Genomic DNA, 10,120 nt, shown 5'->3' with positions numbered 1-10,120 from the left:
TTTATTTACACACATTTTTTTTTAAAGAAAACTTTGAAAATATTATTTATAATTCTATATAATATTATATAGATTATTTAAATTATGCATAACTATAATGTGCAAATGCTAAATTTACATATTTATAATTATGGAAATAAAATCCATAATATAATTATATACTTGCTTCGCTATTATGTATGTTAATGTAACATTATATTATTTATTATGAGTAAAATGTCTCACAAATTATAATAATATGATTTATTCATAACATAATATATAAAGTAGAATTTTTTAAACACAATAACAATATAAGAAAAAAATTACAAATTAAAAGAGGAAAGTAACTCAAGAAAGATAAATAATTTATCTGCAAAATAGCGAACCCTGCTTTTTTTTTGGTGACTGTTATAAAATGGTGATATATATTCTCTTCATATACTCGCTAGGAAAGAAAGGGCCTGATTTAATAAATAAAATGTTGATCTATATGTCAAATGCAGGCTAAGTGATACTCACTTTTCATCAAAGTAAATATCAATCATTTTATCATTCGCCAGCGATGGCATTTACAACCATGAGTGGGGTTTTAGAGTGCAAGGAATATTTTCCCATTTTGATGCTTTATATAACAATGTCGAAAAAACTTATAAATAACAACTGTTTTAGTCAAGCCAATATGATATGAGTAATTTAAAAAAGAAGTCAGATCAAATTTTTTTTTATATCCAAACTTATATGAAAAATTAATACAATTGTTAAATTTTAACCCGAAAATATCAAAAAGTAACTATTGATTAAATGTCAAAACAAGTTATGTCGACACTGTTACATATCACTCTACTGTTAATATCGGTCGTGAAATTGTTATATATAATATAAACTTACAAAATAAAATTATCGACTTTTTTTTGGCCAAATATTGATGATGCTTTAAACAGTTTAGATAAATTTATATCTTTTTTAAAAAAAAACGAAATTAATAAAGATATAGGAGAGAGAGAGGGGTAAAATTATATAAAAGTTCCTAAGAATATTTAAAGACTTATGAAAACCAGTTAAAGAGGCATTAAAAAAATAATAACATAAATATTATTTTGTTTCTTAAAAAAAAGGTAATCCTCTGTGGGTAAATAATGAATAACGCAGAACATTGTCAATTTTTTTGATGTTTTTATTGAAATATTAGATAACGTCGTAAATTATCTTTGTATTTACCAAAAGAAAATGGTTGTTCGCGAATAGCGTCTTTAATTACGTCGTTATAGTTGTTGATTGAGATATCACTTTAGATTTCAACCTAGGTTCGAATTCAGGAAGAAGAAAGGTTTTTTCCTGGTGCACTAGGTATTTAGGTACTTCGCGTCATGATATATAGCGAATCGGGTGCAATGGTGATTTGGGTTTAATAGTATTATATTCAAAATCAAATTGCTATATAATGACTCATTTGGCGAACCCCATATAAATATTTGATTTTATTCAACAAAATATATTTTCGTTTCTTTTTAACAAAAAATAATTATTCTGTGTAATTTAGGACATTGATTGTGCTATTATAAAGTAAGGTATGGTTGTATAAAAGTAACGGCAACCGAATTTTTAGGACAAATAATGTGTCGTTACTTTCAAATAAAGTATCGCTATTGGTTCACTTTTTTTAAACGAATAACATTTTTAAGCGTTCTTTTAAAATTTATATAAAATATGAAAAAAAAATTAATTAATATTTTATTTTATTCAAACTTTATATTAAAAATTTATTTCCAATGTGAAACACTTAAAATTTCTCTTATTTTTTTTTCTTTATTAAATAACCTCATTTAAAAAAAAAAGAAAATTTTCCAGAGTCAAGGTAATATTATTAAAGGATGCATCGATTACATCTAAATGGATTGGTTAAGGTGGGCAGGGGCATCATGATCCTTAAAAATTTTGTGGAATCTCTCTTCCTTTTTTTTTGCAAAAAAGAGTAACCTCTTCCCTCAACTGTTGAAAATGTTAGCGACAAAACTGTATAGCCTTGATTATAGTTAAATTTATCATTCCTATATATAATATAAAAATAATATGTGAATAATAGTTTCAAATTCAGACTTTTTGCAATGATAATTATGCTCTAGTTCCCAATATGACAAATTATCTGTATAATAATAAAAACGCCTCATGACACTAATACTATAATAGATAGGAAGGAAGGGAAAATTCCGACACAAGGTCGTCAATGAAATTGAGAATTTTTTCGATAATGACTCCCAACGGCTTGGGGTGGGTGAGAGTGGGGCTTAAAAGTGCCTATTTGCAAAACACCATATTTTAAAAAAACAAATTTTTAATAATAGAAATATCTCTAACCTTCTGGCCCTATTTCCTTTTTCTAATATATCGTTCTCCTAAGGTCGGTTGCAGAAATAAATTTGTCCTTAAACCGGTGACTAACTTCGAATTGTGATAGCTTTGGCTGCGTCTAAAATCCAGATCTGTAATCATTGGAGCCACTACACACTTACCATTAACTAATAATTCACCAAAAGGCGATTCGCTTTTGATGTTTCAAATGCGCATTAAAAAAATGGAGGAACTAAATCGATATCGTGTAAGTTTTGGATTGCTCACTCTAACGCCAGAATTTCTATTTCTAACAGTCTATCCCAATAAATATTTTTCTCTTTCTCATTTCTGCCAACTTGAGGTGCATTAAATTTTTAAGATCAGAATCCCACCATTAATGATAAAAAAATGTTGTAATTTACCCATACTACTTGTGTTAGTTAAACGGCTTGATTTTTTAAAGATACGGCTAGACCCAATATTTTAGTTTAAAAAATATTTACGCACACCTTGAGATTTTTAGCTCAAGGATGGGCAGAAAGGTTTTGGCATCTATTAACACAATTTCTAGACTTTGTTGAGGTATTATTTTGGCTAAAATCTTAATTCAATATCAGCTAAACTACCACACATAACAGGAAGAAAAAAAAACTTTCTTAGTTTGAAGAGTAGTAACCTAACGCTATCACTTTTCAAAAAAAAAGAGTAATACTTACAATTATACGAAGAAAACTCCTTTGTTAATTGTTTTAATGAATTTTTTTGTTCCTAAAAACATTTATTATTTGCATTTTTTTTTGTATTTCGATTGTTTTAAATTTAAAATATTTTTCACAAATTATTTTAATATTTAAAAAAAAAAACATTATAAACTAGCTTCATTCATTTCACACTCACACCTCGGTTCACGTTAGATAATGCATTGAATACGAATATGTTACACCAGCAATGTGTTATTTTATCAACTTTAAATTATTTTTTGAGCGCGTTTTTTTTAAAATTTTATAATCGGATTTTACCGGAAATGTTTTTCAGCATATTTGGAATACCTACCTTATGAAGATATTACACTAAACTTTCAATTTTATTTTAAAACAAATTATGCATACATTCATTAAGATACTCGAATCGCTTACTCATATCATCATTTCCTGAGGAGTAAAAAAAACTTTTCGCGGTATACGTTTCCATTTTTCAAACGATAAAATAATAATATGATATCCCGTTATTTGATTTTCTAATTAAATTTAAAAAGTTTTCCACTATCTTCCCCCTTCTAGGCTTTCAAAATATTCAAAATCATTCATTTTTTTTTGGAACAAAAAAATAAAATCACAAACAAAATAACAATTTATTTGACATTTATTCGACTCATCACAGCTACAAAAAATGCACTTTATTTTTATGTCATGAGGAGTAGGGGAGGGGGGGGGGGTTTGGCTATCAAAACTTGAGCGATCATAAACATGTCAACTTTGATTTTCAAAAACTATTCTAAAACTGTAGCAACAACAATAAATTTGAATATTTTTTTTAAAGGTCATGTAATAATTTGAATGGCTCATAAATGGTCCTTGAAAAATAAAAGTTTGTCAAATACAGGTTTACGTAATTTTTAATTTGATTTGATTTTATACTTTACCAATTTTTCATAGCACTTTACAAATTAAGAAAAAAAAAATACATAATCTCAAAAAAGTCTATAGGTTATTTATTTATTTTATTTTTTTAAAAAAATCGATTTTAAATGTCCAACATTTTATTTTGTCCAGCTAAAATCAAAAAAAATAATAAATATTTATTTTGATATTTTTCACTCCTTTTTTTTGTTTATTTTTGTTATTTTATTGATCAAATTTTCTTTTCTATTTTTATAATTTGTTTATTTATTTAATAATTTAATTTTTTTTTTTTACATAATTAAACTTTTCTTAATTTAAATTTTTTTTATTTGCAAAAAATTCAAAATCAAGGGGACCAACTTTCATCGGAAAAATTTGTTTATATAATTTAGTAAATTATTTTATTAGAATTCATTATCAAAGCTCCAATAATTTTTTGTTTAAAATCATATAGAAGGAAATAATTCACAGTAAAAAATTTTGAAATCATTCGTTTTTGGGAAAAGGAAATTTTTCTATTTTATTTTTTTGTAAGTAAGAATGAAAAAAAAAACACTTTCCATTTATATTATATATATTGTATGAGTTTAATGGAAGATCAATATTCCACTCCGGTCCGCTTTTCAGTCTTCAAAGATTTAATATTTAGCCCAATTTTTTTTTAAAATCGGACTGATATGCCACATGTATTAGTGGCAAAAGTGTGGCTCAACATGCCTTAGATTCAATTTGGACACCCCCCAACCCCTCTCCTAAATAAATATTTTTAGCACATGATATTAGTGGTCTGCATAGGGCCTGATCTTTTAAGCCCGACTCGAATTTTTAGGAAAAAATTTGCCTGTCCGGCCCGACCCGAAGAAATTAATTTTTATTAAATTATAATTAAATTTTTTACAAATTATTATACCAAATAAGATATTTTTGTATTATATAAAAGATTCCACATAAAAATTGATAAATATAGATATATTTAAAGAAAATTCAAAGACCCTACCGGGCACTACCAGGCCCAAATTTTTTTTTTAAATATATTAGGTCGTACCTGGGCCGGGGCCTATTTTTACGGATATCTACATGATGCACCCTATTATTATTTTGATGATTAAAGTTCAGAATTGTGTTATTAATATTTTAATAAAGCGAGGAGAAAAAAAATTTTGTTGGCCAAATTAAAAAATGAAAAGAAAACAATTTTCCGAGTTCTATTTGATAAAATAATAAAAAAATATTCCATGGTTCATTTCCAATAAGAATTATTCTATTTTTGTTACTTATTAATGTCAATATAATTGCATCTTCTCATATTAAAATGGATTTTACAGATGGGGTATCTAATTCATTTTTTCGTATAAGATAAATATTTTTTTCAACAAATATCAAAGTAGATGAATTCGTTAATATGCCAGTAATGTATGGTTGAGAAAGAAAAAAAATTTCGAGATTAAATTATTCTGATTTTTTTTCCCCCGTAAAGCATAACTTTTTTGGTTTATGAAAATTATAAGGTATATGATCTAAGGCATAATTGGTGGGGCTCTGCCCTACCTCAGCTTGAGAGAAAGATGCTCCAATTTCAATGCCCTATTTAGGAATTTCTAGTGGATGGAGAGAGAATATCTCTTTTCAATAAGATTTTTTAGCAATAACTTAAAATTTAGAGGAGTAAATTTTCAAATTTTGATTTATACAAAATACATTCATAGCGATTATCTTCTGTTCTAACATTCCTTTTCTTTCTTCCCACCTCCCGCAAGATTTCTACCCTTCTTACCCTTTTATTCTTCCCGTTTTTTTTTCAATTTCCTCCCTTTCAATCCTTTCTTCGCATTTCGTTCTTTAACATTTTTCCCTTTAGTCCCTAACATTACTTCAACAAATTGAAAAGTTAGAGATTTATTTGTAACACTAGATAACATTATTATTTTTTAACCACATCTTCAAATTGATACACATAGTAAATTATTATTTTATTTTCAAAACATTTAAATTTTATTATACCTTCGAAATTATCTATCAATAAGAAAAAAATAATTATTTCTTAAAAATAACAAAAATATGTCATTATAATTAGATAATTTTCGCCATTAATATTTCGCTTAAGATATCAAAATAAACATAATTTGATTTATTATAATATGTATGTATTGACATTCAAAATGTAAAAGTGAAGGAAGATGCCAAATTAACTTTGGCATTGATGCTTTTAAAATGACCAAATATCATTAAAAAACATGTATTGTTTGTTTACTTATATTTTAATGCTTGATTTGAAAATGATTAAAGAAAACGCTAATTATAGTTGAACTTGAACGATTAAAAAATAAATAATGTAACAAGTAAAATCATCGCGCGTAATAAGTGGTACATTGCGTAATAATATAAGATTATTCTATCTCCAATTTTTGGAAATTTGATATATTAATTTTATAGGAAGAACAAATTTAAATATGGTAATATATCAGAGATCTACAAACCATAGGGTCGTCTCCAAAAATGTCAATATTTTAATTATTTTATCAAAAAATATTATGAGGCACCCATAAGATTATATAAAACTTTAATGTTTTTTATTGCAATTAAGCTATGAAAACAATTTTTTTTTGAAAAATTCAAAGTTTTTAAACCTAATTTTATAATTTCAATCGCAATCGTATGTTTTTGAATTTTATATTTAAAAAAAATGTTTTGGACATGTTTTTAATTTTTATATATTTTAAAATATCTTATTTTGAAAGTTTTTATAAAGTTTGTGAAATTTAATTTTTTTGATGTTTTTGGGACACAATCCTTTTTTTTAAAATTAAAATGGGATTTATTAGAAAATATTTTTGTCCTTCCTGAACATGTTTTTTTTTAAAAAAAAGGTACTTAAGAGGTCATGCAGTGAGCCTTATATGTATCCAAGATTTTCATATGTGTAAGGGGAGGGGGAATATTAAATGAGAATTTCTGTCATTTTTATTGGAGGTCTTTAGACCCACTTATTGTAGATATCTTTATAAAATATTGGGTTTCCACTTATTAATTTTTTTTTATATTAAAAAATGCTTTTTTAATATAAAAAGTTTGGAATCATAGTCGTTATTTTAAAAAGATTATTAACTTTTACTAATTTTTCTATCAAATTCTTCTTTATAGTGATATATTTGTAGACATTTAAGAGGTAGGGAAGGGGTGTAAGGGGATTTTTATTAGCTTAAAATGATATTTTACTATCCCACCTTCGCGCCTCCTTAGTTAGGAGCCTGCAATGAGCATACCACGATATGCAGAAAGGTACCTATGCATTTTTTTAGACAATTTTCGACAATAATATTTGGTGTATAATCAATATTAAAAAAAAGTAATAAACAGTTCTAAGGTTAATGTAAAAATTGTCGGAAATTCATAATAAGAACTTTACTCTGGTATACATTTCCGGTCTAATTATATCTTTTAAAAATAACTCCTGGTTGAAATTTGCGAGATTCCGAACTAAATACGAGATATATTGTACTAGCAGTTTATGAACCAAGGAGAGGGGAAATGAACGAATCACTTTTAATCAATCTAAATCGATCGCTTAGCTAAATCATGAAACTCCATGATCATAAAATTTGTTGTATCATCTATTGATTCAAAATTGCTCCTATTTCAATTGGTTATCCGTTCTTTTCCTCTGATATCTCATATTGCATCTATCTCCAAAGATATTGTTTGAAATAAAATTTGGATCAAAAAATCTTTGAAGATAATATAAAAATTTTTTTTTAAAGAAGATCAAATTTTAAGAATTTATTTTGGGCGTAAAAATCAACAAATATTTGCTCTCAAAAGATTTGAAACTTTAAGGTAAACTTTGTTCAAAAATCTTGATTATTCTCAAAAAAAAATCAAAAATTTTTGACTATATTTAATAAATTTTTTGGAGTCTGTTATAGGTAAAAGCCTAAAATTTTGGATTATAATTTTGTAGATTTATCTCGGAAAAATTTATTTTGTACAAATAATTAGCAGAAAAAAATAATAACTTTTTAGGAAAAAAAAATGTTTCTCGATTTCCTGATTGTGATATGCCTTCTTAATACCTTCCCAAACATTGGCGCTCTTAAATGCTACGTTTGTAACTCGCGCAACCAACCAGAATGCGATGAATCTCACATGCCTAATAGAACGACCGCAATGGATGCTCAATTTATGAAGGAATGCGCTACTGGTGTCTTGTATTGTATGAAAACTACTCAATTCATATATTTGAAAGGTTTTTCAAAATAAATATTCTTTTCATTTATGAAAAAATTACTAGATACTTGAAGCTCCATTTTGGTATTTTTAATCCGGAAGGAGAGTTTCACACCAAATAACAATATTATGTATATATTTATATAAGTATTAACAACTTTTCGATATATTACAATTCATTAATACGATCGATAAATTGACATTTTAATATGTTAAAAAGGAGGTGTCAACATAAGCGAAGTCCGTTACATTAGGGAATGTGCGGATAATTGGACATGGCCTTCCAACCCGCTTGCATCTAATAATTCTTCAGGTATAGCTTTGTTGGTTCATAACATTACAACCAACAATTGGTCAACTACTATCATCCCTAATACTTTAATTACACCTCTCTATCCTGTTCAAATGACGGGAAATACCATATTATGCGAGAAGCATAGCACGATAGCCAATTTCATGTCCACAATATGTTATTGCAAGGGAGACGGTTGTAACGCGAATATAACCTTGATTTACGTAAGCCCTATCGCTCCTTCTAACCCTTCCTCTACCACAGCCGCGACTAAGCGTAATGGAGCTAGTGCTAATCTACTGACGAATGGATCTTTCAAAACTCTCATAGCTATCTTGATCATGCTGAAATTGTGTACATAGAAGAATTCACTATATTAGAATAAAAATAAATAAAGGGAAACAACATTCTCACACCCCCTTTTTTTTCTTCGTGTTTTCTCCTTTTATTCGCACTCATTAATTTTTATTTTTAAATTTTTTTGTATTATACATTTCCTTCATTTCCCACAAATCACCTTATTATTTTGTTATATCTTAAATTTTTTCTATCTCATATTTTTTTTTACAACGGGTAATATATTTGTTTATTAATTTTCATAGAATTTTAAAGAGCGCAAGTGGGGAATCCCCCTATAAGCTAAAGTCCTAGATAGTAAATTTTTTTCGTTCTCTTTTCTTGTTAGGCTAGGTCCAAAATCCTTTTTTTATTAAGAAATTCGAAGTTTTAAAAACTTTCGCAAATTTTAATGAAGTCGTATTATTTTAGAAATTTCCTAAAATTATGTTTATATTTTTACATTTGAAATACCTTATTTATTAATTTTCATTTAAAGTTTCAAAAGTTCGTGAATTAGATTTTTTGATATTTTGGACACAGCCTTATTTATCTTTTTGATGAAATGGGCACTAATATTATATTAGTATATTATAATAAGAGATCAAAAAATATTGTAAAATTAAAAACACATTATTTTTTTTAAAATGTTCACAAATCAATGAATTTAATTCAATTTCATAATTTGATTGATTTGTATTGATAATAATTAAATCCTATCTCTTTCAAAATAAATTATTCCATCACATTTTTACTATCCCATATCACTGTAAATTCCCGAAGCTCAAAATTAAGATTTTTCAAATAAAATATTATTATACATATATAATAAAATGTTGTTTCCCTGTTCCAGTACTTTAATAAATTTCTAAAATTATAAATATTTTATTATTAGAAGGGTTTATAAAAATACCTTTGTAAAAGTCAATTTTAGCTAAATGAAAATAATATAACACCAATGACATATAATAATACCTAGACTGACGATTCATTCATTAAAATGCATTTTTAAGCGTCGTTAAAAGCAAATCAGCTGGACCCGCCATTTTGGTAACCTTTATAATAATTATTTTCATGTTAAAAACTAATATTAAATTGATAACTTACTTTCTTATTATCTCGATGATCAGGCAATTCTTTAATAAAGTTTGCATCAGATATAATATAAAATTAGGCTCTCGTTTAAAATTTTAATATTTATTACAGTAACCAAGATGGCGTCTCTAGCTGATTTGTATTGATGTACACTTTTAATGAATGACAGTCTAGGTATTATTATATGTCATTGTATAACACTCATTGCCAAGCACAATTAACCTCAGCTGATTAGTTT

The 10,120-nt window shown here is 26.4% G+C and overlaps 1 protein-coding gene across 2 annotated transcripts; it reads left to right on the top strand.

The window, feature by feature from the left end:
* Positions 1-4,332: 4,332 nt before the first annotated feature.
* LOC135925174 (uncharacterized) lies at positions 4,333-9,551 on the top strand. Of its 2 annotated transcripts, none has more exons than XM_065460387.1 (3): positions 4,333-4,465; positions 7,956-8,178; positions 8,380-9,551. In XM_065460387.1, exons 2-3 carry the CDS (start codon positions 7,965-7,967, stop codon positions 8,811-8,813), a joined length of 648 nt encoding a protein of 215 aa, XP_065316459.1. In that variant the 5' UTR covers positions 4,333-4,465; positions 7,956-7,964; the 3' UTR covers positions 8,814-9,551. The 2 variants fall into 2 exon arrangements, with proteins under 2 accessions (XP_065316459.1, XP_065316460.1); XM_065460388.1 differs by having other exon boundaries at positions 4,386-4,469.
* The last annotated feature ends 569 nt before the right edge of the window (positions 9,552-10,120 follow it).

Source organism: Gordionus sp. m RMFG-2023, chromosome 2, assembly GCF_954871325.1.
Source record: "Gordionus sp. m RMFG-2023 chromosome 2, tfGorSpeb1-WG-v2, whole genome shotgun sequence".
Lineage (NCBI taxonomy): Eukaryota > Metazoa > Nematomorpha > Gordioida > Chordodea > Parachordodidae > Gordionus > Gordionus sp. m RMFG-2023.
This window is presented reverse-complemented; position numbering and strand designations above follow the sequence as displayed.

Excerpts from the sequence above, each read along its gene's own strand:
- LOC135925174 (XM_065460387.1), top strand. The coding sequence starts at position 7,965 with ATGTTTCTCGATTTCCTGATTGTGATATGCCTTCTTAATACCTTCCCA. Across the intron at positions 8,179-8,379 it reads TCAATTCATATATTTGAAAG|GAGGTGTCAACATAAGCGAA; the intron begins GTTTTTCAAAAT and ends TATGTTAAAAAG.